Consider the following 26,716-nt stretch of genomic DNA (forward strand, 5'->3'; position numbering starts at 1 on the left):
ATCCGCCTGCCTGTGCCTCCCAGGTGTTGAGATTATAAAGGCGTGTGTCAACCAAACCCACTTGGGTTCTTCCTCCTTTCCTTCCTTCTTTCCTTCCTTCCTTCCTTCTTTGAGGCTGGATCTCATGTAGTACAGGTTGACTTTAAACTCAAAATGAAGTTCAGGGTGGCCTCAAATCCTTAATCCTGCCTCTACCTTTCAAGTGCTGGGGTGACAAACTTTGGCCACCACATGCAAGTGAACTCACTTGTGTGGAGAGGGCTGAGGAGAAAGAGAGAATGATGGCTTTGATCCCCCTAAGATCCTGATGGGGTGATCTCAGCCACTAGTGTACCTCACATTGGCTTAGGGTTCCCAGGGGAAGGAATGGGGATGGGCTGGGTTGAAATGAGTCTGTGCTCTGCTGTGCAACCCAAAACAAACAGCTAGACTTCTCTGGGTGTCCAGGCAGGCCAGGCTCAGAGCCACTGCGGTACACCGCAGAGTTCAGCACCACGGACAGGTCCACGGCTGGCGCATCCCTTAGACCCTGGGGGAAACTGGGAGGACAGAAGGAGTTGTGTTCTTCAAAGAGACCCCACCACAAGGACTGCTGTATTTTGACAGACTGAAGGGCCGATTTACAAGTGGCCCTCTGACTTCCCCTCTCCAGTCCCCTCTGAGGCCCTGTGAGGGGCCTGAGTTGAGAGAGGGGCAAAGTTTTGTTGCAGAATCCCTGGGCATGAGTGTATTTCAGGCACCAGAGTAGAACTTGCTCAAAGGCACTCAGTATGCTGGGTGGGACGTGGCTCCTCTGCAGGGGGTAGCCCCAGGGCAGAGGAAGCCTCTTCTGTGAGGGAGGACTGGGCTGGGGAAGGGCCTGTGACCCACTGCTTCTTTCCGGAGCTCCCAATCTGATGGTGGAAGCTGACATGAAAAACAGGGTTTCAGACTTGGCAGTGTGAAGTTTAATGATAATATTAGCCACAGCTAAAATGTTCTCCTTCAAGCCAAGTTGCTGAAAACATTGTGTATAATTTGACTCATTCATCCCTTCCAGTCAGCTGTTATCCTCAACTGACCCACAAGGAAGGGAAGCAGAGAGAAGCTAAGCTCCTTGCTCAAGTCACACAGCAAGAAGAGGCAGTCATAGAGCTTGTTATGCAGATCACGCTGGCCTAACCCTGTGCAGATTCTGTCCCCACCTCTCCAGGACTGACATGTGAGATCACAGGTGTAAGCCACCAACCCTCCTCCCCTGCAAAGTGATGTCCAGGACTGGAGCCCCAGCCTCACATGTGCTCAGTGGGCTAGGGTCAGGGGCTGGAAGTGGGGACACCACAGGAGTGTGGCAAGGGCTGGGAAGAGAACCCAAGGTCTGTGTGAGCCTGGAAGGTACCCAGGCCCTGTGAGCTCAGCAGGTGCCCACCACTAAGCTGCACCTGCCTTACTGCTTGGATTCTAAAGTGAGAAGCCTGGCTTCAAATCCTCTGTAGACCCCTGCTTCCCTTGTTCTGTGACCTTCAGTGACATGCTGGCCTTTGTGAGCTCTGGTTCCTAATTCTTGCTGAGGCCATCTGATTCTTCCATGTTCAAGGTTGGGGGAGGGGTCTGTGCCATGACTCACCCTCTCTCCCTCTCCTTTGCTCCTAGCTCCAGTATGGGGGCCACATCTGTCTGGGCTTCAGGCCTCCTGGTGCTGAGGCTGCTGCTCCTAGTGGCTGGAGACCAGGGTGAGTGGGGCCAGCATTGGGGTGGGGGGACAGGGAGAGTCACTCAACAGTTAGCCATGGGTCAGCAGGATGGGATGAGGCTTTTTCATTCCAGAACATTCTGCTGGTCCTCTAGCTGGGTCTACAAAATAAAACAAGAATAGCTGAAACTAATCTTTGAACAGTCAAAAGGGAACAAGACACCTGAGAGGTTATTTTTAGTTATAACCAGCAGAGGCTGGAGGTTCCCGCCTCTCACTGTCTTTTGCTGAAAGCAAAGTGGGGGAGAGAACGACAATAGCACAGGGGTTGGTTACTGATGTCTGCCACGGGTGGGACAAAGGAAGGAAGATCTCTGTGCCTCCCCTGGGATTTCCCCAATGGTGGTCAAGATTTAGACTTTATGAATCCCTTACTGAGTTTCTCTGTGGCCATAAGCAAGAAGACTAGCCATTGCCACCACAGATGGTTATGGGAATTCAATAACATGATTGTGCTCACCGACAAAGTGTGTGCCTCAGTAATCCCAGCACTTGGCCAATGGAACAGGAAGATCCGAAGTGCAAGGTCATCCTGGGCTCCAGAGCAAGTTTGAGGCCAGCCTGAGCTACAGGTGACCCTGTCTGAAACCAGAAGAAAAAAGGAGAGAAATGATCCCCATAAACACTGCTTTCAGCATCTGCCTCTGGCTTAACTTTTGAGGCTGAGAGATGGAAAGTGACTTTCCCAGGCCACACAGCAAGCCATTGATAATGACAGCCATAGCTCACCCATATAAGAAGCCTTCGGGCTTCTACTGAGAGAGGCAGAACCATGAGTGCTCTGGCCCAATAGTCCCTTTTTGCACTGTGACACTGTGTGGGCAGCCTGGCTTCTCTGGCCTAATCTCTCTGTAAAGAAGTGTTAGTGAAGCTGAAATTAATGGGGCTCACCTTTAATCCCAGCACTGGGGAGGCAGAGACAGCCTTGTCTAAGTGGTGAGTTCCAGGCCAACCAGGGTACATATTGAAATACATAGACTTTCAAAAAGTGAAACAAAGAGTTAGTGAAAGAAAAAGGATAAAGAAAAAAATAACCGACTAAAGCAAGAAATGTTACTGTCCTGCTGGCCTTGCCTCTGATTCAGGTTCTCTTTTCATCCAGACACACAGGACACCACCACAGAAAAGGGGCTTCGCATGCTGAAGTCGGGGGCAGGACCCATCCGGGCTGCCCTGGCAGAGCTGGTGGCCCTGCCCTGTCTCTTTACCTGGCAGCCACTGCTAGGCACCCTTCGAGATATTCCTCGGATCAAGTGGACCAAGGTTTGGACTGCATCAGGCCAGCGACAGGATTTGCCCATCTTGGTGGCCAAGGACAATGTGGTGCGCGTAGCCAAGGGCTGGCAGGGACGGGTGTCATTGCCTGCTTACCCCCGGCACAGAGCCAATGCTACACTTCTGCTGGGCCCACTTCGGGCCAGCGACTCTGGGCTGTATCGCTGCCAAGTGGTGAGGGGTATCGAGGATGAGCAGGACCTGGTGACCCTGGAGGTGACAGGTGAGTTAGCAGCAGGTGATGGGCGTGGCCAAAGATGAAAGGGGAGGGGCCTAGAATGAAGGGGAAGGGTTGAGGCTGGGAGGAGGGAATCCTAGGAGAGGAGTCAGAGGAAGAAAAAGAAGCTGAAGAGAGGGTGTGAAGGTGCCCAGGACAGAAGGGTCCAAGGGTGAAGCCAGAAGAGACCAAAGACAAAGGAAAGGAACAAAGGATGGGAGGGGAGGGGATGGGTTAGTATGAAGGGGTGGGGAGATAGCAGGGAAGGAGCCAAGGATAGAAGATGAAGGGAAGGGCCTAAGACAAGGGGAAGGGCCAGTTATGGAAGGGGCGCGCCTGAAGATGAAGAGCGGTGTGGGACTGAAGGGAAGGAGAGGGGCTGAGGGTGGAAAGGCAAGTTAGAACAGAAGGGGCGGGGTTGAGATGGAAGTGGAGGTGTTAAGTTGGGAGGGAAGGACCAAGCCTGAGACCCAGTCTCTGGGGTTCATTTTACAAGTCAACCTGTAGCTGGTAATCCCATCACTCGGAGGCAGAGGCAGGTGGACTTCTGTGAGCTCGAGGTCAGCCTGGTCTACAGAGCAAGTTCCAGGAAAGCCAGGGATACACAGAAAAACACTGTTTCCAAAAACAAAACAAAAACACTTTTTAATTTTATGTGCATGGTTGCTTTGCATGTTTATTGTGTACCATGTGTGGCCCTGGTGCCACAGAGAACAGAAGAGGGAGCTGGATCCCATGGAACTGGAGTTATAGAAGGCTGTGAGCCACCATCTGAGTGCTGGGAATTGAACCTGAGTCCTCTGGAAGAGCAAAAATACTCTTAACCGCAGAGCCATCTGTCTAGCTCCCAAATATGATTTTTTTTTTGGCTTTTTTTGAGACACCACCACCCCGATAATAGAAATCTTTTAAAAGGTTAAGAGCCTATCTTTATAACGTCAGTTAACATGTGCATTAGTGAGAACCCGTGTGAGTGTCTGCCCAGCTTCCCTGCTGCATTCTGGAGCAGTCTCTGTTTTCCCAACAGATTAAGAAAAAGAAAAAGTGGGAGGAGCTTTGTAGATCTCAAGCCAGCCTGGGCTACATGAGAAAATGTCTTTTTCGTGTGTGTGTGTGTGTGTGTGTGTGTGTGTGTGTGTGTGTGTGTGTGTTTTATTATTCCTTTTGAGACAGTCTCACTGTGTAGTCCTGGCTGTTCTGGGAACTCACTCTGTAGCAATCAGACTGGCCTTTAACTCAGAGATCCACCTGCCTCTGTCTCCCGAGTGCTGGGTTTAAGAGCATGTGCCACCAAGTCCGATGAGACCCTGTCTTTAAAAAAAGTCTGCACTATGGAGATCTGTTCTCTAAAATTCCACCATTAGCCTCTCTCTGGCTCTTACACCACAGGTGTCGTGTTCCATTACCGGGCGGCCCGGGACCGCTATGCGCTGACTTTCGCCGAGGCCCAGGAGGCCTGCCGCCTGAGCTCCGCCACCATCGCTGCCCCGCGGCACCTGCAGGCTGCATTCGAAGACGGCTTTGACAACTGCGATGCGGGCTGGCTCTCAGACCGCACGGTTCGGTGAGGGGGTGCGCGGAAGGCGTGGGATTGGGGATGGCTCCTGGAGAAGGGGCTCCCTGAGCCGCACATCTGATGGCCACTCCGCGCTCCCACCGTCAGGTATCCCATCACTCAGTCGCGTCCTGGTTGCTATGGTGACCGCAGCAGTCTGCCCGGGGTTCGGAGCTATGGCAGACGCGACCCGCAGGAGCTCTACGATGTCTACTGCTTTGCCCGCGAGCTAGGGGGTAAGGCAGGCGCGGCTGGGACCCTGTGGGCCACCTGTCCTCGAGTGTCAGGTGCTGTCCCAATCCCCGTATTTCTCTAAGCCCACATGAATCTCTCCGAAGTCTCAATGCCCTCCAAAGTTGCACGTGGAATCCAGGTCAGCCCTCCCTGAGTGTCAGATGATCTATCCCCCAACTCCCGCTAAGTTCCCCAAAGCCAAGTCCTGGGCCGCTGTCCCCTGAGCTTCCCATCCTCCCTTCCGAGCGTTCCTCCTCCTCCCACCCTTTCTGACCTCCATCCTGTCCCTCTCCCAGGCGAGGTCTTCTATGTGGGCCCCGCCCGCCGACTGACCCTGGCTGGCGCAAGGGCACAATGTCAGCGCCAGGGTGCTGCGCTGGCCTCGGTGGGACAGTTGCACCTGGCCTGGCACGAGGGCCTGGACCAGTGCGATCCGGGCTGGTTGGCAGATGGCAGCGTGCGCTACCCCATCCAGACGCCGCGCCGGCGTTGTGGGGGTCCTGCCCCGGGTGTGCGCACAGTATACCGCTTCGCTAACCGCACCGGCTTCCCTGCGCCAGGAGCACGCTTCGATGCCTACTGCTTCCGAGGTGCGTTTCTATATGCTCCTCCCCCGGGGGGCTGCAGACCACGCCCAACAGAGCCATTGTCTGTGGTCACCCTTCGTGGGTGTGTGTCATCCAGATCCGTCCCCAGTTGGGAGTGTCTGACTAAGCCATGTTCCAGGTGGTGTCTCTGCCTGACCACACACACCGACATTTGCAGCTACTTGTTGAGCATTGTGGGTGTGTTCCCTTGGGACCTCTGACCCTCCAGGAAAGTTTGTTATGGCCACTCTCTCTCTCTCTCTCTCTCTCTCTCTCTCTCTCTCTCTCTCTCTCACACACACACACACACACACACACACACACACACACACACAGGCCTGAAAGTACGCAGTGGAAACCATGCCTCCATGGGTATGTCTCATCATCTGCATTGGGTGGAGCAAACCACATGCCACTAGTATATTCCCTTGAACCCAATCAGGAGTAGGTGAGGGCCACATGTCAGAATCATTGGTGGGGGGTCACACCCCATGCCACACCCCATAACCCTGCCAGGACTATTGATTATGGGCATGCTCTGTGCCTGTGTCTTCTGTGAACATGCTTCTAGACACAGGCCAGTGAAGGCCACACCCCCACCAGCTTTCATTTATTCATTTATTTGTTTTTCTTTATTATTATTATTATTATTATTATTATTATTATTATTATTATTTGGTTTTTCTAGACAGGGTTTCTCTGTGTAGCTTTGGACCCTATCCTTGAGGAACCTATCGCTCTGGAGACCAGGCTGGCCTCAAACTCACAGCGATTCACCTGCCTCTGCCTCCCAAGTTGCTGGGATTAAAGGCATGCTCGCCGGGCTATTTGTTTTTCTTGAAACAAGGTCTCAATGTTCAGCTCTGACTGGCCTGGGACTCCTTATGTAGACCAGGCTGGTCTTGACTACTGCACCTGCCTCTGCCTCCTCCAGCCCCCAGTGCTGGATTCAGTGCTTTGGCCACCATGCCCAGAAACTTTCCTTGGGCTATGGCTGTAGCTCAGCTGAGAGAGCGCTTACCTTGTAAGCACAATGCCCTGAATCCTGTCCCCATCATCAAATAAAGGCAGGCATGTGCCCGAGGGCCTGGGATGAACAGGTAAAAGAATCAGAAATGTTACGATCATCCTGGGCTACCTACTCAGGCAAGCCTGGGCTACATGAGATCCTGTCTCAAAAAGCCAGAAACAAAACAATAAAATCATTTTCATGCCCATGTCTCCATGGAAACTTTGTGACAAGACTCACCCTCTGGGGAGAGTCCCTCCCCCTGAGATGGGTCTTTCCTCTGATGTGGCCACTGCTGGGCTACTGTTGTATTACCCAGCATTTGGAAGGCTGAGGCAGGAGGGTCTCTGTGAGTTTGAAGCAAACCTGGGCTATATATTGATTTCCAGGTTAGCCTGGGCTACAGGTAGACAAGATACAGCACTAGTGGGCAGGGCTCTGGAGAAAGCTGTATTCTCCCCATGGGCTCTATTTCCCAAGATGCCTTAACCCTAGAAATCCAGCCTTGGGTGGGGCTTTACACCATAGGCACTTTCCTGGCTGTGCCTGGGCCACCTCAACTGCTTTTGCTTTTTCTATAGCTCATCACCTTACACCACAACACAGAGAGCCAGAGACCCCATCTTCTGGAGATGAGGGAGAGATTGTGTCAGCAGAGGGGCCCCCAGCCCAAGAACTAGAGCCCAGATCAGGGGAGAAGAAGGAGGAAGCACCCAACTTCCAGGAACTTCTCGTGTCTAGTGGAGAAGATGAACCCCTGGATTCAGCATGGACACAGGAGCCTCAGAAGTTCCTTGGCTCTACCCCAGAGGGTCCCACACTGGCTTCATGGCTGCTTACAGGTTCCACAAGCTCCACCGGTGTCCCCAGCCCCAGGAACATGGGAGTTGATATGGCAGAGACAACTCCTTTGGGCACACAGGTAGCCTCCACCCCCACAGTGAGGAGGGGCCGCTTCAAAGGGTTAAATGGTCGACACTTCCAGCAACCAGATAGCCAGCTGCTTGGGACAACAGAAGCCAGTGCCCAGCCTCCCTCTCTGGATGTTACTGCTGACCTCCAGGGGCTTTCTGCAGCCACAGAGGCCTCGGAGAGTGACCAGAGCCGCAGTCACAGTCCCTGGGCCATTCTGACCAATGAAGTGAGCCTGCCAGGGGCAGGTGAGTGACCTGGGGAGAAAGGAAGGCTGAGTACAGACCATACACTGTTCCTGCACCCCCAACCTTGCCCATAGTCCTACCTCCAAATCCTCATTCGTGTGTGTGTGTGTGTGTGTGTGTGTGTGTGTGTGTGTGTGTGTGTATGTATGTGTGTGTGTGTTTATATGAGTGTGTGTGGAGTGTGAGTGGTGAGTATGAGTGTATGTGTGTGTGAATGTGTATGGTTTGTGAGTGTGTGTATGAGTGAGTGTATGTGTGTGAGTATATGTGTGTGAGAATGTGTGTGAGGTGTGTGTGTGTGTGTGTGTGTGTGTGTGTGTGTGTGTGTATGTGTGTGTGTGTGTGTGTCTGAGTGTGGATGCATGCTCACAAGCTAGTGGAGATCAGAGGTGGACTTCAAGTGCCTTCCTTTATGGCCTTCCCCCTAGTTTTTGAGAGGGGTCTCTCACTGAGCCTGGGCTTTCTCTTTGGCTGTATTGGGAAGCCACCTGGTTTCACTGCTCTTTCCTCTTCCCCTGAACTAGAATTAAGAATTGGGCAGCTGTGGCCAGCTGTTATGTGAGCACTGGCGACCTGAACTTAGGTCTTCAGAGAAGCACATTACATGAATTTTGTCTCACTCTGTATCTAAGGCTGGCCTGGAACTTAAAGCAATCCTCCTGCCTTGGTCTCCCAAGCACCTAGACAACAGGGGTGTGCTAACACATTGGCTTTTATTGTTTGTTTTCTGGGAAGGGGGTGTTAAGACGACTTCTTATGTAGCCCATGCTGGCCTCTAACTTCCATGTATCCAAGGATAACTCTGAAGCCCAGATCCTCCTGCCTCCTAACTGCATGGAGCAGGCTTGCTTGCCACACCTGCTAAACATGTTTCTGGAAGCTGTACCTCTATGTAGTGTAGACTGGACTTAACTGTTCATTCCCCTGCCTCAGCCTCCAAGTGCTGGGATTATTAGTGTCTGCCACCAGGCCCTGCTAACTATAACTTTTTTGATGTCACAGGTTCTCTTGGCAGCAAGAGTCCCCCAGAGTCCTGGATGTGGTCCTCATCTTTGAACCCACCTATCATCACAAGCCCTGACAGTGTCCCTGACCTGAAGCCAGGGACAGCTGAAGCCCCCAATGTGAAATCCAGCATGCACCACCTGCCCTGGTCTCCCTCAGAGCCCTCTGCTCCTCCCTCCAGTCCCTCAGAAGCCCCAGGTGCTGCCTTCCACGAGGAGCTCCCTAAGGACACCTCTCCAGATTTCCCCATTGTAGCCATGCTTCGGGCCCCCAAACTGTGGCTTCTGCCACACTCCACATTTGTCCCCAGTGTGACCCCCATTCCGCCCTCCCCAGCTTCTCCACTGCCCTCCTGGCACCCAGAAGAACAAGATGGGGCTATCACCAGTACCATGCCCATCAGCCTTGGAGCAGAAGGCCTTGAAACCCCAACTCAGACCACTATGGATGTTCCAGTTGAAGCCAACTACAAATCCCCTGCTGCAGATTCTAAAGAAACTGGGGGGATCAGCTCCACCCAGGCTACCAAGCACCCCAGCAGCCCATGGGTGTCCTTGGACTCCAGTGATATGACTATCAATCCTGTCCCCTCTGATGCTGACATCCTAGGGACTGAGTCTGGGGTCTTGGACATATCGGGAAGTCCTATATCCAGTGGACAGGCCACTGTGGGCACTTGGCTACCCCTGCCCAGCCAAGGACTGGACTCTGGTTCCCAGTCCTCACCATTGGGAGGCCCTGGAGTCACCGTAAGTGTCAAAACTACAGTGGCTTTGGAGGGAGGTGCCACTGAGGACCCTATGAGGGCCACCATGGAGCTGGTCCCCAGAGATGATGATGCCACTTGGGGGTCTGAACCCCAAAGTTCCATTTCTAGAACCCATGTGACTGTAAGTCCAGGCATGGACCGAGAGACCATGGCTGGGGCCCAGGGTGTGTCCACACTGACCTCCACAATCTCCCACGACCACCCAGAGCCAGAGAACAAGATGGTAACCCAGGGGTTCCCGGGGCCTCACAGCAGCCTGCCTTCTCACCCATGGTCATCCCTGGCCTCCAGCATGGATGAAGTAGCCTCAGTTTCCTCAGGGGAGCCCCATGGGCTGTGGGACACCCCCAGCACCTCAACACCTGTGTCCTTGGGCTTGGATGAATCAGACCTGAATGTTGTGGCCGGGAGTCCAGGATTGGAGGGCTTCTGGGAAGAGGTGGCCAGTGGGCAGGAGGGTAAGTTCTGGGTTCTTCATCTGTCCTAGTGTGTCCAGGACCTGGGGACTGGAGACTGGGGGTTCCCTGAGTGGGGGAAATGCCCTGGGAGGACTGGACTTTTTTTTTCTTTTTCTTTTTTTCGGGGGGGGGGGTTGAGGCAGGGTTTCTCTGTGGCTTTGGAGCCTATCCTGGAACTCACTCTGTAGACCAGGCTGGTCTCGAACTCAAAGAGAACCGCCTGCCTCTGCCTCTTGAGTGCTGAGATTAAAGGCGTGCGCCACCACCGCCCAGCTGGTACTGGACTTTTCTAACAAAGGTTGATGCTAGAGGTTAGGAGGCAAGTTACATTGGGCCTTTTTGAGTTGTATTGTGCTATTGCTTGGACAGGGTCTCTCTATATAGCCCTGGCTGGTATGGAACTGGCTATGTAGCTTGGCCTTGAGCTCACAGAGATGCACCTGCCTTGCCTCCTGAGTGCTGGGACTAAGTATTTTTTCTTCATTTTGTCTGGCTTACACCGAACACTTCTAACACTCAATGAATGTGGTTTCTGAACAAAGCATGAGCTCCATGAATCACTGGGGAATTGGATTTGAGGGACTTGGATTTCCAAATATCCAGATCACTTGGCGGGACAGGGTAGTGTGATGCTGGGGGCCTGCCGTCAGCAATTTTCATATCAGTGGAAGACAGATGGCTCTGGTTGCATCCCAGGCAGGGTAGGGAGGAGAGGACACGGTTCAAACAATATCTAGGATGGGCAGGAACCAGAGCTGGATTGACTCAATCATGGAGATAGCAGGGACTGGAGCTATGAAGAGAGCAAGAGGTGAGAGCAGGCTCAGGCTGTGAAACCCTGGGTGGCCTTGAACTGGTGGCAATCCTCCTGCCTTAGTTTTCTGAATGCTGGAATAGCAGGTGTATGCCATCATACCCAGTGTCTTAGTCACTGTCTCATTGCTGTGAAGAGACACACTGACCAAGGCAACTCATATAAAAGAAAACATTTAGTTGGGCTGGCTTACATTTTAGGAGGTTTAATCAATTGTCATCATGGCAGCACAAACAGTGCTAGAGCACTAACTAAGTGCTTCGTCCCAGCACACAGGCAGAGAGAAGAGAACTGGGACTGGCATGGGCATTTTAAAACCTCAAAGCCCATCCCCAGTGACACGCCTTCTCCAAGGCCACACCTCCTAATCTTCTTTGTTATGTGCATGCAGTGCACTTGTATGTAGGTGCACATATGAACACATGCGTGTCCAGAGTTACTATCTTCAGGCACTGTTCATCTTGTTTATTTTTTTAATTGCCTTCATTTAATGTGTGTGCATGGGCGTGAATGAATATATAATTGCCTGGCACTCTTGTGAAAGTCAGGGGGCAATTTGGGGACTGGGTTCCCTCCTTCCACCATGTGGGTTCCAGGAATCAAACTCAGGTCATCAGTCTTAGCATTAAGTATCTTCACCTACTGAGCCACTATGCCAGTTCCCCGTCTTACATTTTGGGGACAGGATGTCTTACTGGCCTATGAACTTGCCAATCAAGCTAGATTGGCTCATCAGTGAGCTCCTGGGGTCCCTCTGCCTTTATCTCCCCAGAGCTAGGACGGCAGGCACACTCTTATGAGGGTTTTCCCTGCATGCCTGTATATGTGCCTGGGGATCCCTCAGAACCACAGCTCCGAAGACTGTGGACTGCCATGTGCATGCTGGAAATCAGACACCAAGCAATAACGGCCCTCTAACCTGCTGAGCCATCTCTCCAGCCACCTCCCATTTTGAGACAGGACTCACTCTGTAGCCCTGGCCAGCTTAGAACTTGCTATGTAGATCAGTCAGGCTGGCCTCTAATTCACAGAGATCCATCTGACTCTGTCTCTGCTTCCTGAGTGCCTGGATTAAAACCATGTGCCGCCACGCCCAGCTTTTTTGAAGTGGATGTAGGGGATTAAATTCAGGTCTGAGCCATGTCCCCAGAATACCCTGTTTTGTTTTGGACAGGATCTAACTCTGTAGCCCAGGCTGGCCTAGAGATCTCACCAGCCCTTTTGCTTCAGTCTCCTGGATGTGAGGATCATGGGCATGTGTTCCCAATCCCAGCCAGACTGGTTCAACTTTATAACATCTCATGGCACAAGCTCTTGTGTGGCTCTCAATTTCCGTGAGAGGAGACTGAGGCACGAGGATATCTGAGCACTTAGTGTGTTTACACAGCTGCAGCTGGAGCTGGAACTAGGACAGAAAAACAAATCCAAAAACTAGAGCTGGTGAGACGTGAATTGGGCTTGGCACACATCTGCCATCCCAGCGCTGGGGAGGTAAAGGCAGGGTCAGAAGTCAGCCTCAGTGAGTTCAAGGGCAGCCTGGATTACTACACAAGACTGTACAAAGGATGGAGTGGGCCAGGAGGAAGGCAGGTAGGAGGAAAGCAATAGAGGATGGGAATAAGAGAGACGGGAAGGAAGAGGGGCCTCGATGCTGAGTGCAGGGTGTATAATACACACGATGGCAGCCTGGGCTGTCAGAGGCTGTGGGGTCCCTAAAAGTGACATCTGGAGGAAAGATAGAGGATCTGCAGTCAGGACTCTGAGGGGGCAGGGTGACTCTGGGTGGCAGAAGGTGGCTGTGGTGGGAAGAGTGTCGAGACACCCACAGCACAAATGTTAATAAAGCCAAAAATACACCAGCTCAGTCAAGTCAGTGCCAGCCGTGGGCAGGTGGCTGTCAAGTGTTGCATGTCACTCTCTGTCCCAGACAGGCTTGCACAGGGCTGGGACTTCAACAGGCACATCACACAGACCAGACCCCCATGTTTCTCAGTGTCATTGCCCCAGAGATGTGTCTCGGCTACTTCCTGCAGGACAGCTAGCTGCTCCCACTGTTCAGTTAACCAGCAGGGTTTTTGTGCCTGCTGTGTTCTGGGCCTTGCAAGTTGATATTCTATAACATTCTCTGCATGGTCAAATTGACATGTGACTCATAGAACTGGATACATCATCTCATTTTAATTAATTAAGCATGAATGAGGTGTGGCTGCCATATGGAATGTCACTGATCTCCGAGAGAGAGAGAAAGAGAGAGAGAGAGAGAGACAGAGACAGAGAGACAGAGAGAGAAAGAAAGAAACAGTAAGTGCAGAAGGAACCTGGCAGCCAGGCATTGGTGGCACACTCCTTTAATACCAGCACTCAGGAGGCAGAGGCAGGCAGATCTCTGTGGGTTCGAGGCCAGCCTGGTCTACAGAGGGAGTGCCAGGACAGGCTCCAAAACAATACAGAGAAACTCTGTCTCGGGCAAGTGATGGGGGTCAGCAGGTAAAGGTGCTTGCCACCAAGCCTGAGGGTGTAAGCACAAGACCCACATGGTAAACAGAGAATTAACTCCTGCACCTTGTCTTCTGGTCCCTGGATAAACTCACTAGACTGGCAAGTCTGTATGACCTGAGAGAGGACTTTGCTGTGAGCAGGGCATCCCTCAGATGCTATGGTGCAGTTCTCAGAAGTGGTAAGATCCCTATTGCAAAACGTGTGAGCCGTTGTTCATTGGGGAGGTAATGGAGGGAACTTCACAGGCAAGGACTAGTTTCTGGATTCCAATGAAAAATGGCATGGTGACCAGTCCTCTTCACACTGTTTGTCTATCCCACAGACCCCACAGACCCCTGCAAGAACAACCCTTGCCTGCACGGGGGCACCTGTCACACCAACGGCACCATGTATGGATGTAGTTGTGACCAGGGCTATGCTGGGGAGAATTGTGAAATTGGTGAGTGTCCCAGCCCAGAGGACTGTCCTGTCCCTTGTGCTTTGAGTATGGGTGAATCAACTGAAATTAGCTGAGCTCAAACTAGTTAGCTGAGGGGCTGTGCTCTGGGGGCTGTAGCTCAGGATAGCTATTTCCCCCCATGGGCATTAGAGGTTAGGATGGGACAGCAAAAGGGTCAAATGATCCCCAGCAAACAGAGGGCTCTGGGAGACTATCCTCATCTAGGTGGACAACAATGTGGGTGTCACTCATATAGCTAAATGTGAGATTACAGCACTAAATATAAATATAAATGGTGTTATCTCTTTTTTAAAGATACATATATATATATATATATATAATATATATATATATATATATATATATGGATTGGAGGTGAGGGTGCTCTGCTTGTATGTAAGACTGTGGCACCATGAGTGTTCATTGCCTGAAGAGGCCAGAAGGCAACAGGAGTTACAGATGGTTGTGAGCCACCATGTGGGTGCTGGGAATTGAACCCAGGTCCTCTGGAAGAACAGCCAGCGCTCTTAACCATTGAGCCATCTCTTCAAGCCCTATGGTGTAATTTCTTGATCACTGTGCATCTTTTGTTTGACTTCATAAGCACACTATTCCTATAGAGTCATAACTAAAAACATAAATGAGGACCAGGCATGGTGGTGCACGCCTTTAATCTCAGCACTCGGGAGGCAGAGGCAGGTGGATCTCTGTGAGTTTAAGGCCAGCCTGGTCTACAGAGTGAGTGCCAGGACAACCAGGTCTGCATAGAGAGATAGAGAGACTAAATAAGTAAATAAATAAATAAATTCTCATAAAACCAAAATAAATATCTTTTTTTAGATGTTGTATTTTAAAAATCCAACACTCAAAGTTGGCTTCTGGCCTCCCACAGGTGTGTGTGTGTGTGTGGTGACACAGGGGTTAACTGAATTGCCTAATTCGATGATGCTCTGGGGCCCTATCAAATGTGCAAAGGAAATAACTTTAAGTCTGCAGTATCCCTGAATGCCTGAGTCCCACTCTGTCTGGTGGCACCTGCTGCCATTCATGCTTGTTAGTGACTATTCCTCAGAGCCTCTCCTCATGGTTGCAGAGCCATCCTGCCATCCCTATGGGTGTCCATGGTGATAGCTAGAAGGACCTTGACCCATATTCTACCTCTAGGCTGGAATGTGAGTGGGACTGGCCTCTGACCTCTGTCTGCCTCCTCTCACAGACGTGGATGACTGCCTGTGCAGCCCATGTGAGAACGGAGGCACCTGCATTGACGAGGTGAATGGCTTCGTCTGCCTCTGCCTTCCCAGCTACGGGGGCAGCCTGTGTGAGAAGGGTGAGCTCCTGCCCCTGACACTGAGTCCTATGGGGTGTAAATTAAATTAGTTTTATTCTATTTTTTTATATAGTTAAAAATTTTAAGTTACAGCCGGGTGGTGGTGGTGCACCCCTTTAATCCCAGTACTTGGGAGGAAAAGGCAGGCAGATCTCTGTGACTTCGAAGCCAGCCTAGTCTACAGAGCGACACAGAGAAACCCTGTCTCAACCCCCACCCCCGCCAAAATTTTAAGTTATATTTTAAAACATGTAATTTGTGTATGTGCATGGTGTAAGGCATTTGCATGCCATGCATGTGTCTGAGGTCGGGAAGACTTCAGGATCTCTCTTCTTTCATCAGAGTAGTTTGCGTCTCGGGCTTGGTGGCAAGCACCCTTGTCTACTGAAGTATCTTGCTGGCCCTATTTTTATAGTTTAAAGTTTTTAATTAATCTATTTTTGTGTGTGGTTGTTGTGGCTGCATGTACGTCTGGGCATCACTTGTTGTAGCCTGGGATGTAATCAGCTCCCCTCACATTCCTGTCCTACCTCCCAGACACAGAAGGCTGTGACCATGGCTGGCACAAATTCCAGGGTCATTGCTATCGGTACTTTGCCCATCGGCGGGCCTGGGAGGATGCAGAGAGAGACTGCAGGCGCCGGGCTGGCCACCTGACAAGTGTCCACTCACCAGAGGAACACAACTTCATTAACGGTAGGAACAGTTCCCTAAGCTGTGGGCGGAGCTTGTTTCTTTTCTTTTTTTTTTAATTAAAAAACTTTTAAAAAAGTATTTATTTTATGTACATTGGTGTTTTGCCTGCATGAACGAATGTCTTTTTGAGGGTATTGGACCCCCTGGAACAGGAGTTATGGACAGTTGTGAGCTGCCATGTGGTTGCTGGGAATTGAACCTGGGTCCTCTGAAAGAACAGTCAGTGCTTTTAACTGCTGAGTCATCTCTCCATAAAAAACGTTTTCATTTTACATACCAGCCCCAGTTCCCCCTCCCTTCCCTTCTCCCGCCCCCCTCACTCCCTTCCCACCCCACCCCCACCCCCGCGTCCACTCAGAGCAGGTAAGGCCTTCTTTGGTGAGTCAACAAAGTCTGGCATACCAAGGTGAGGCAGGACCAAGCCCCTACCCTCCGTATCAATGCTGAGCAAGGTATTGCACCTTAGGGAATGAGCTCCAAAAAGCCAGTTTATGCACCCACAATAGGTCCTAGTCCCATTGCCAAGCCCCCTCCCCAACAGATCAAGCCACATAACTGTCACCTATATTCAGAAGGCTTAGTTAGGTCCCATGCAGGTTCCCCAGCTGTCAGTCCAGAGTCCATGAGCTCCCACTAGCTCAGGTCAGCTGTGTCTGTGGTTTTCCCCATCATGCTCTTGACCCCCCTTGCTCATATGCTCCCTCCTCCCTCTCTTCAACTGAACTCTAGGCGCTCAGTCCAGTGCTTGGCTGTGGCTCACTGCATCTGCTCCCATCAGTTACTGGATGAAGGTTCTATGAGGACAATTAGGGTAGTCACTAACCCTGATTAAAGGGGAAGGTCCTCTCCACGTCTGCTAGGGGTCTTAGCTGGGGTCAGATACCCAGGCTTGATGGAGTGTGTGTTTCTTGTTCAGTGCACCCAGGAGTCATGGAGACAGGGCCTTACAGACTGGTGTCTCCTTGACGAGTCACTTCCGTTGAGTGCTGAGTCATTGATGCTCCCCAAATACTGTCTACTCACCTGTTGTCTTCCCTGAGCTTGTCATGCCCCGAGAATGCAGTGAGACAAGTGTGTCACCAGAAAGTGACACTTGCAAAGGGTTGAGGAGTTTCACCATCAAGCACATGTCTAAGTGGATAATGTGCTTGCATTATTTCTGTGTTTTATTGTTTTATTTTGTATCATCATCATCATTATTATTATTATTTGGTTTTTCGAGACAGGGTTTCTCTGTGGCTTTGGAGTCTATCCTGGAACTCGCTCTGTAGATCAGGCTGGTCTCAAACTCGGAGATATCCACCTGCCTCTGCCTCCCGAGTGCTGGGACTAAAGTCATGTGCCACCACTCCCAGCTTTATTTTTAACACTGTAGGGATTGGCACATAAAATAGAGCCAGGGGATGGAACTTGGAGACCTCTGGGTCCCTGCAGAGAGTGGCACTCACTACGTTAGTCATCATATGTTTCTTCACATGGCGCTTACCCTGTCCCTGTGGATTCTCTCCCTTTCTCTGTGTCAGCCTTGTCTCACTGTCCATGGTCTGAAGGGGCTTCTGGCTCTATTTCCTCACTGCTCTGTCTCTCCTGCTCCAGGGAGCACCGCCCAGGGTGACCCAGTTCCCACTCTGGTCTTTCCAGGAAGAGTTGCCATGGCCTGTGCCTGCTCTCTTCTGGGCTGCATCTGTGCTTTCTGGCTGCCCAATTCCCCCTTCCCTCACATGGCTGGACCAGGCTCTAGGCTTCCTCCCCTCTGTAAGCCCCATCCACTGCAGTACTCCATAGCCTGCCTCCATCCAGGCTAGGGGAAGCTGAGGCTGGCTCTCCCTTCCACAGCACCCTGAACCTACAAAAACTGCATGTGGCTGGGGGTGGGGGGCTCTCTGTTCTCCATCCACCTCCTTCCCATCCATCCCCCTAAGTCTTGGTCACCTCCATTCCAACTAACTCCCTCCCATCCTTCCATCCAACCCCCAACTGCTGGTCCTTCCTTCCCAAGCCCCTCATGCTCTGGTCTCCAGACTCCCAGGCCCATGCTTAGCTCCCATCCCCTCCCTTGCTATCCGCGGTGTTCTCTCTCATCTGCCCACTCCGCCCTGTGTGATTCTCACCAGCTTCAGACTTGCCCCTCCTCCAGCCTCCTCCAGGCAGGGAGAGAGAAGGCGCCTAGAAGAGACATCATCTCTTCTCCTTCAGCCCTGGGGAGAAGCACACACTCATAGTCCTCCCTCCCAACAGGTTTTGGACATGAAAATTCATGGATTGGCCTGAATGACAGGACAGTGGAGAGGGACTTCCAGTGGACAGACAACACAGGACTGGTGAGTCGCAGGTCCCTGTCCTCAGGCTGCTGAACCCCGGGTGGTCTAGGATTCCCCAGTGATGGGTTGGGGGCGTGGCTGGGTGGAGCCCCTGCCTGGAATTTCCCCAGTGATGGCCTGGGGGCGTGGCTCAGCCTGGCTTATGTCTGGTTCCATCCCAACACTGTGAAATAGGAAGAAATACATACCGTTGAAGTCATGTGGTTATTGTGGTGCTTGTCTGACACCCCAGCACTTGGGAGGCTGAGGCAGGAGGATCATTGCAAGCTGGAGCTTTAGCCGGGGCTACAAAGTGAGTTGTAGAACTGTCACTGTTACACCCTTGAGACTCTGTCTCAAAAGCATCAGTAAACTGAGCAACAAGTTAAAGTCATCAATACCTGACTGCAAAACGGAGCCAGCAGAGGAGCCGTGGGGGGAGGGGGGAACAGGGTGGTGTATGCTGGGAGTCTGGCAGGCAGAAGGAGGGATTATTTTTTCCTGAATTGGTGTATAATCTTGGTTTGTCGTGATAAAAATTGCTGGAAATAGATGTAGTGGTGACGGTTACACAACACAAAGATGGGAGTAACGCCATGAACCATGGTTTTAAAACCGTTTACATGCCAATGCACAGTAGGTACAAGTTTTGTTGCCAAACCTGATAACCTGTTTTGATCCCTGAGGATCAAAGAGAAGAAGGGACTTCCAAAGGTGTCCTCTGACCTCCAGAGGTACGCACTATGTGTGTTCTCCTCTGAAATAAATTGCTTTTTGAGACAGGGTCTCAGTGTGTAACCCTGGCTGTCCTGAAACTCTCCTTGTGGACCAGGCTGGCCTCGAATTCACTGAGATTCTCCTGCCTCTACCTCCCGAGTGCTGGGATTTAAAGTGTGTGCTACCACGCCTGGCTCAAATGAACAAATTCTTGTAAAATTTTATTTCCTTATTTATTTAATGTGTAGGAATGTTTTACCAGTGTGTGTATCTGTGCACCATGTACATGCAGAGCCCCCAGAGGCCAGAACTGGAGTTACAGATAGTGTGAGCCACCATGCAGATGCTGAGACTCCAACTCAGGACCTCTGTAAGAGCAGCCAGTGCTCAACTGCTGAGCCACCTCTCCTGCCCAGATTTTTTAAATGCAATAAAAATACCTTTAAAGCCAAGTTTCATGGTGTATACACACTACCACAATTTGCAAAATTCCCATTTCCTTTCTGGCACTGCCTGCTCTCTACCAACAAGCAGTCCCACCTGACACTGGCTTCCTCCCTGCCCCTGGGCCTTCGCACGTGACATTCCCTGTGCTTGGAACTCTGTCCTCTGCCCTCTGTGCTTCCTGTTGCTCCTGATGGAAGCTCCCCTGTACTTCCAAGCTGGGGCCAGCAGTTTTTCAACTATTTACCTAACGCTGATGCTCGTGGGGACTGGGAAGGTATAAAAGAGGCAGGAGAACGGAAGGATGCTGCAGTCTCCCAGCCAGAGGAGGGGGTCCGGGCAATGGTTAGTGCCTGTTGTAGAGAGGAATCACACAGGAAGTGCCAGGAGCTGGGATGGCTGGCACACAGGCACCAGGGTAACCTCAGCTTTCTTTTTCCAAAGCAATATGAGAACTGGAGGGAGAATCAGCCAGATAATTTCTTCTCGGGTGGAGAGGATTGTGTGGTGATGGTGACACATGAAAGTGGGCGCTGGAATGATGTCCCCTGCAACTACAACCTCCCCTACATCTGCAAGAAGGGCACAGGTACTGCACAAACCCTTCCCTCTTGTCCTTCCAGACACTGTACTTGTTTTCCTGACTATTTCCCCTTAGTGCCTTGGGGTTAGTGATTTCGTTTTCCTTCCTTTCTTTCTTTCTTTCTTTCTTTCTTTCTTTCTTTCTTTCTTTCTTTCTTTCCTTTTTTCCCCTGAGTCAGGGTTTCTCTGTATTGCTTTGGAGGCTGTCCTGGAACTTGCTTTGTAGACCAGGCTGGTCTCGAACTCACAGAGATCCACCTGCCTCTGCCTCCTGAGTGCTGGGATTAAAGGTGTGCACCACCATCTGGCTAATTTCTAAGAACTCTTTACATCTGCAGGAAATAATTTGTTTGCATTCTGTCCACTTTTCTTTTGTGCTTCAGTTTATTCTTGTGCCTTGTGCTCTACAGAGTAAGTGTGGCCAGAAGACACACACACACACACACACACACACACACACACACACACACACACCGCCCCCAGGAAGCTTTAGGTTTAGGTAAAAAGCAAGAAACAGTCACAGTCTTATGACTTTCTCTGTGCTCAGTGCTGTGCTGAGGGAGGGGGTTCCCATCTAAGGAGATGTGCCACTGGCTTATCCCCATCCTTAGCCACTTCCTTAACCAGAGCCCCTCTGTCCCTAGTGCTGTGTGGTCCCCCTCCAGTGGTGGAGAACGCCTCCCTTGTCGGTGTGCGCAAAGCCAAGTACAGTGTCCATGCCACTGTGCGATACCAATGTGACGAAGGGCTCTCCCAGCACCATGTGGCCACTATCCGCTGCCGGGACAATGGAAAGTGGGACCGGCCCCAGATTGTCTGCACCAAACGTAAGTACTGTGCCCAATAACCTGTCCCTTTAAAGATTCCAGTTGTTCATAGGTCCTGGTTATAATGTCATCGCTCCACACTGTATCATCTGTAATTACACATTATCATCTGTAATCCCAGCTGAGGTAGGAAGGTTACAGTTCAAGGTCAGCCTGGGGTATGGTGTGAGACCCACAAGAGAAAACAAGCTAAACTGAGGATATGACCAAGTGGGTACAGTGCTTGTAGCTAGGTTGCTAGAGCCAGGGCTCCATTTCCTGTCCTCCCAGGACTCAGGAGGATCAAGAGTTCAAGGTCATCCTCTGCTACAAAGTAAACTTAAGGCCCAGTCTCAAAAAAAAGTCTTCCTGTGGCTGGGCAGTGGTGGCACACACCTTTAATCCCAGCACTCAGAGGCAGAGGCAGACCTATGACATTCTGCTTGCCAAGGCTGATACACAGAGTAAACTCTGTCTTGAAAAACAAAACAAACAAATAAACAAGCAAAATCTTCCTGGTAATGCAGTCTTACAAATAAGTGAAAACTCACTAGCCCACCTAGTGCTTGTATTTGTGTGTTTTGGAGACAGAATATCATGAAACACAGGCTAGCCTCAAAGTTGGGATGTGTAACCAAGACTTGCACCCCACCCTGGAAGTGTTGGGACAACAGGTGTACACAGTCCCCACTTCAGCTGATGGGATCCTGTTCTTAGCCACTCCCAGGTCAGTGCAAGGTCCCAGGTCAAACTGGGCTATAAAATAGGACCCAAACTAAGCCACATTTCCAGCTCTGACAAGCTGTTTTTTGTTTTGTTTTGGTTCTTTGTTTTTTGTTTTTCTTCTTTTTTTAAAGATTTATTTATTTATTATGTGTACAGTGTTTTGCCTGTGTGTATGCCTGCTCGCTAGAAGAGGGCACCAGATCTCATTATAGAGCCACCATGTGGTTGCTGGGGATTGAACTCTGGACCTTTGGAAGAGCAGGCAGTACTTTTAACGGCTGAGCCATTTCTCCAGACCCTTGTTTTTGTGTTTCAAGAGAGGGTTTCTCTGTGTAGCCTTGGCTGTCCTGAAACTCACTTTGTAGACCAGTCTGGCTTTGAACTCACAGAGATCTGCCTGCCTCTGCCTCCCAAGGCTACCATACCTGGCCTGCCTGTATTTTTTTTCTTCCTATCCCCCTGAAGAGGCCAGTGACATCCAATCACCCTAACATGCACCTTCACCCCTTCTCATCTCTTTTCCCTCCCTGCAGCCAGACGGTCACATCGGATGCGTAGACATCGCCACCACCAGCACCGACATCACAAAGCCCGAAAGGAGCACAGAAAACACAAGAGACACCCAGCAGAAAACTGGGAGAAGGATGAAGGAGATTTCTGCTGAACATCCAGGCTAAGCACACACATGCTCCCACTCCTCCTCCAGAGCACTCACCTGGGGATCCAGAACCCAGACAGCCACAAGAAAGAGGGTGGAAATACTCGTGAGGTCCTCATCCCTACAGTCCTCTGTACAAAGCTGAGATCGCCCCCTCCTTTCCTCCTGAGGTCCTCCTGGCAGGGGTGGCTGGAGTGGTCACACCGTGCCTCTAGGAGCACCTCCCAGCCGCGGGAAAGGGGATCCCGCAGTCTGGCTGCTAAGCTTCTGAGGGGGCATCCGTATGTCTGTCTGTGTGCTGGAGTGGTTTTTATACCAGAGATTCAGGCTTTGTGAACAGTGGACCATCTGCATTCCAGGGCAAAGCTTTGTCTCAAGTTCACTGGATTTGAGAGCAGAGGCTCAGCAGAAGCCCACAGTGCAAATACAACCTGCTCTGGCTTCACCTGGGATCCCCCAAGGGTGGGCTTTGATCTGTCTGGCTTGCTTTCTTCTTCCTCCCCTATACTCCCCATTTCTCCCATCCCCATAGACCAGGCTGGCCTTGAACTCACTATTGTAGCTAAGGATGAGCCTCCTGCTGTGCACCACCATGCCTGCCTGGTTCATTTGGTGCTGCAGATGGGACCTAGGGCCTCATGAGTACAGCAAGTGCTCACTCTACTAACAAAGCCCCAGCCCTGGTCTTTGGTCTTGGTGCATAAATTTAGTGTGGAAATCTCTGTGTACCGAATTTTAGTGATATCTCTCAGAGCCACTGGCCTCCTCTGCTTCTGGAGGGGAGGTTACTCAGAGCGATGGGTGTGTTAGTGTGTTGCTGATTCCCCCAGGTCTAGTGCAGTGCTGAGATACAGTGGCCCTGTTTTGAGGCTGTTTTTGCTTTGAGACAGGACTTCACTGTGTAGCCCTGGCTGGCCTGGAACTCAGTGATTTGCCTGCCGCTGCCTCCTGGGGATACATGCCCAGCCTTCTTTTGTTTACTAACATAGGACCTCATTCTATAACCCAGGCTGGGCTTCAGACCACAGCAATCCTTTCTCAGCCACCTGAGTGCTGGGATGACAGGCATACACCATCACGTGTGGCACTATCGTGGGTTTGTGATGACAAATCTCTCATACCCATGTGTATAGGAATGAGACCTTGATGCACTGCATGCCTCCTCCATCTCTCAGGGAGATAGGTAACCTCCTGCCTGGACCAAGATGGTGCCACATTTTCTAGCCCAGAGCTTGTCCTTACTAAACACTTTCAGCAGTAAACCTCAGTAAATCCCCTGTCCCCGCCCCTGTCCCACCCCTTCCAGTCTCCACACCCTGCAGGTGGACTGGTAGTGCTCACATCTTGAAGGGACTCCTCCTTCTTGTCCTGCTGTAGCGAGAAGAGTGGTGTTAAAGTCACACACACACACACTCACACACACACACAGAGGCCTGAGTGAGCACACACACACACACAGAGGCCTGAGTGAGTACACACACACATAGACACACACACACACACACACACACACACACACACACACCCTTCTCTCTTAATGTCACAGTCTACCTTATACCCCCTTTTCTCATTGCACTTCAGAAGAGATTTCCCTAGCCGGGTACAGGGCCCCTCACCCAGAGGAGCCAGAGATTCATTTCCAGGGCCTCTATCCACTTTCAGCCCCTCCAGTCAGGGTAAAAATTTGTGAATTTGTGTTAAAACCACAGTGTGGGGCCTGAGCACAGTCTAGCAGGTAAAGACGATAGCTTCATAAGCCTAACGAAGCTTAAGTTAATCTCTGAAACCTATGTTTCAGAAGAGAAAAGCCAGGTGGGATGCCATGGAACCCAGTATCAGTATTTTAAGAGGCGAGGTAGGACAAGAAGCTTGTGAGCCAGCTAGCCTGGAGGATGAGGCATGACAGAAACAAGTGGAAGGCAGAGCCAACTCCTAAAGGTCATCAGAGTTCCACGTTCACACTGCAGCATGAGCAAGCCCACCCCCACAAACCCAGCCACCCCCACACTGCACAAGCACAAAATAAGTAAGTAGTTTTCAAAATGTGTGGGAGTTGGTGCGGCAGGGTGGCGCTGGGGCAGCTCACGGATGAGTGCTTAGCCAGACCTGCACAAGGTCCTTGTTCCATCCCCAGGTCTTCCTAAGTGAGTTATGTGTGGCCTACCCAGAGGATCAGTGTGGAGAAAACTGAGATCATTGACTCTGCATCCCTCATAGGAGGTAATGAAAGCCTGGGGCAGTTACCACCTAAGTCCTTGTGTCAGGCCTTCCAATCCTCTTAGCAGCCCAGGTGGCTCTTAGTCTCCCATTTCACACAGGAAGGTCGTGAGGTTACAGTATGAGAGGAAGAAAAGGTTAAAGACAGGAAGGTTTTCGTTCTGCGCATTGTAATTAGTGTAAGATTGTTTTGTTTTTTAGACAGGACCTCATGTGTCTCAGGCCAGCCTTGAGTTTACTGTGTAGCTGAGGGTGCCTCAGTTTTCCCAAGTGCTGGAATGACAGGTGTGCTCCACCATGGCTGGTCTCCACAGTATCGGGAATGGAACCCAGAACTTTGTGCATACCAACTGAGCTACCACACTCTACCCACTGAGCTCCAAGAACTCTACCAATTAAGCTACAAACATTACCAACTCAGCCCCATTCCCAAACCCTGGTCTTGATTTGTGTTCCAAACTTTGCTTAGTGTATAGGGGAAGAGACTGAAATTTCTTTACCTTAGTACACACACACACACACACACACACACACACACACACACACACACAGAAGCCTGGGTGAGCGCACATGCGCACACACACCCCACACACAAGGATGCTTGGGGAATGGCTGACAAAAGCAAAGGGGCCCTGATACTAGTGGCCTCCAGACAGCTGCTGTCTGCTCTGACTGTGGCTGGGAAGCTGGGACCACATCAGTTTTCTTAGCAACATTCTGAGGTTCAGAAGGGAGGAGAAGCTTAGCCAGCTCATAGCAATTCCCGAGCTGGTGGCCAGGGTTTGGTGGGCGTGGCCTGCCATGGGCTCAGTGGCTGCTCCCTCCCTGCCCCATCCCTCCTCCCAGAATGGAGGGGCTTTGGGCTTTTCTGGAGTGGAGGCTGGTCTTCAGCTCTTTCCCTCCATGGGCCGTGTGTGTCAGAGTGCGTGTGTGAATGGCTACAGGTTCTGCTGGTTTTCTTTTTTTCTTGGAGCTTCAATGTTCCGTGGATCTGTGGTATCTGACACTGTGGACGTTAATGTACTCCTTAGACATTTTAATAAATTTTTTTAACAGTTCATTTTGCTGTGGCCCCGTCAGACTGTTTCTCATCCAGTCACCTGTCTGATATTATTCACTGAGCACCTGTGTTTCTTTGCAGTAATGACTCTTGTAGCCCAGGCTGGCCCAGAATTCCCTATGTATTTGACAATGACCTTAAACTACTGATCTCTTGCTGTTTTTCTTTGTTTTGTGGGGCTTTTTTTTTTTTTTTCAGAGCAGGCTGGCCTTGAACTCACAGAGATCCACCTCTCTGCCTTCGAAGTGCTGGGATTAAAGACATGCACTGCCATGTTTGGCTTTGTGAATGTTAGGAGAGCACTCTCCCAACTGGGCTACAAGCACTCCACAGCCACAGCCAGAGCCACATCACAAGCTGTGTACTGTGCTGTGTGCAGGGAATGACAGAGGAAAGAGAAGGAATTTCTTCCTCCTCCTCTTCTATTTAGTTTTTAACAGTCTCACTAAGTGTCCCAGGCTGGCTTTGAACTCAAGCTCTTCCTGCACCAGCCTCCCAGGTATGCCTGCATGCCAGGCAAGGAGGGCCGAATGGAGGCATACATAGCATGTGTGTGTGCGTGGGGTGGCCACAGCTTTGGGCAGAGAAGAGAAAAGACTAAAGGTATCCTGAAAGAAAGTGAGTGATTTATTTGAAAATATCAGTGAGGGTCTGGCAAGATAGCTCTGCCGGTAAAGTTGCTTGTGGCTAAGCCTGGTGCTTTTGGTCTAGTTCCCTGGACTACATGGCAGTGTTGTGCCTGAGTCACAAGGATCTCCAAAGAGACTAGGGAGACAGACCACTGATGCAAATGCACCAGGTTTATTAAATTGCCTATCCTTTAGCGGGAGGGACCCTGTCTAGCAAGCTGACATAGCAGCAGTCTCCAGAGGGGGTGAAGTTCCCTGTCTACTGCTAGGTTTTAAAGACAAAAGTTTCAGGATTACATCAGTAGGTACAGGTTGGTTTCTGATTGGTTGACATTTGGGGAACAATCAAGAAATTTCTCAAAGTCATATTTTGGCATGAAATATCTGTGTACCAGGTATTCTCATTGGTCAGTGCTGAGAGGGAATATTCTGTGGTTTCTATGGCTTTGTCTTGTTACTTGCAGGTGACCTGTTGTTCATAGATACCAGTAGTTTTCAGAACTGTATCCTGGAGACTATAGGGGAGGTTTTAGTCTCCCCTGGAGTTTCTTTTGTGGCCAAACAGTTCCCAGGAACCAAGTACATAGGAGGCTAGAGGAGGGGAGTTGTGTCTGTAGTTTCTTTGTGTTCAGTTTTGGTCCTAGGCTCCAGGAGGCCAGAGGATCTGGAGTTTCCTTGTGTCAGAAGCCTCCGTGTCTTTTCTGTAGCCTGTCATGGCTGCTAAAGCAGAGGCTGAGTGAGGGTCTGGTCCCTTGATTCCTAGAAGTGAAGCTTTTTAGTTCAGTTTACCCCTTTCAT

At 50.9% G+C, this 26,716-nt stretch overlaps 1 protein-coding gene across 1 annotated transcript; it reads left to right on the top strand.

Annotated features, from left to right (window-relative positions):
- The first annotated feature begins 1,639 nt into the window (after positions 1-1,639).
- On the top strand, positions 1,640-25,287 carry Ncan (neurocan). Its single transcript, XM_035451980.1, has 14 exons — positions 1,640-1,712; positions 2,835-3,230; positions 4,614-4,788; positions 4,888-5,015; positions 5,310-5,603; positions 7,191-7,769; positions 8,772-10,001; positions 13,637-13,753; positions 14,970-15,083; positions 15,621-15,779; positions 18,018-18,100; positions 19,685-19,829; positions 20,467-20,649; positions 21,888-25,287. The coding sequence occupies exons 1-14, from the start codon at positions 1,640-1,642 to the stop codon at positions 22,016-22,018; spliced, it is 3,807 nt and encodes a 1,268-aa protein (XP_035307871.1). The 3' UTR covers positions 22,019-25,287.
- Positions 25,288-26,716: the final 1,429 nt, after the last annotated feature.

This window comes from Cricetulus griseus (genome assembly GCF_003668045.3).
Source record: "Cricetulus griseus strain 17A/GY chromosome 1 unlocalized genomic scaffold, alternate assembly CriGri-PICRH-1.0 chr1_0, whole genome shotgun sequence".
NCBI classification, from domain to species: Eukaryota; Metazoa; Chordata; class Mammalia; order Rodentia; family Cricetidae; genus Cricetulus; species Cricetulus griseus.

Excerpts from the sequence above, each read along its gene's own strand:
- Ncan (XM_035451980.1), top strand. The coding sequence starts at position 1,640 with ATGGGGGCCACATCTGTCTGGGCTTCAGGCCTCCTGGTGCTGAGGCTG. Across the intron at positions 3,231-4,613 it reads GGTGACCCTGGAGGTGACAG|GTGTCGTGTTCCATTACCGG; the intron begins GTGAGTTAGCAG and ends CTTACACCACAG. Across the intron at positions 5,016-5,309 it reads CTTTGCCCGCGAGCTAGGGG|GCGAGGTCTTCTATGTGGGC; the intron begins GTAAGGCAGGCG and ends TCCCTCTCCCAG.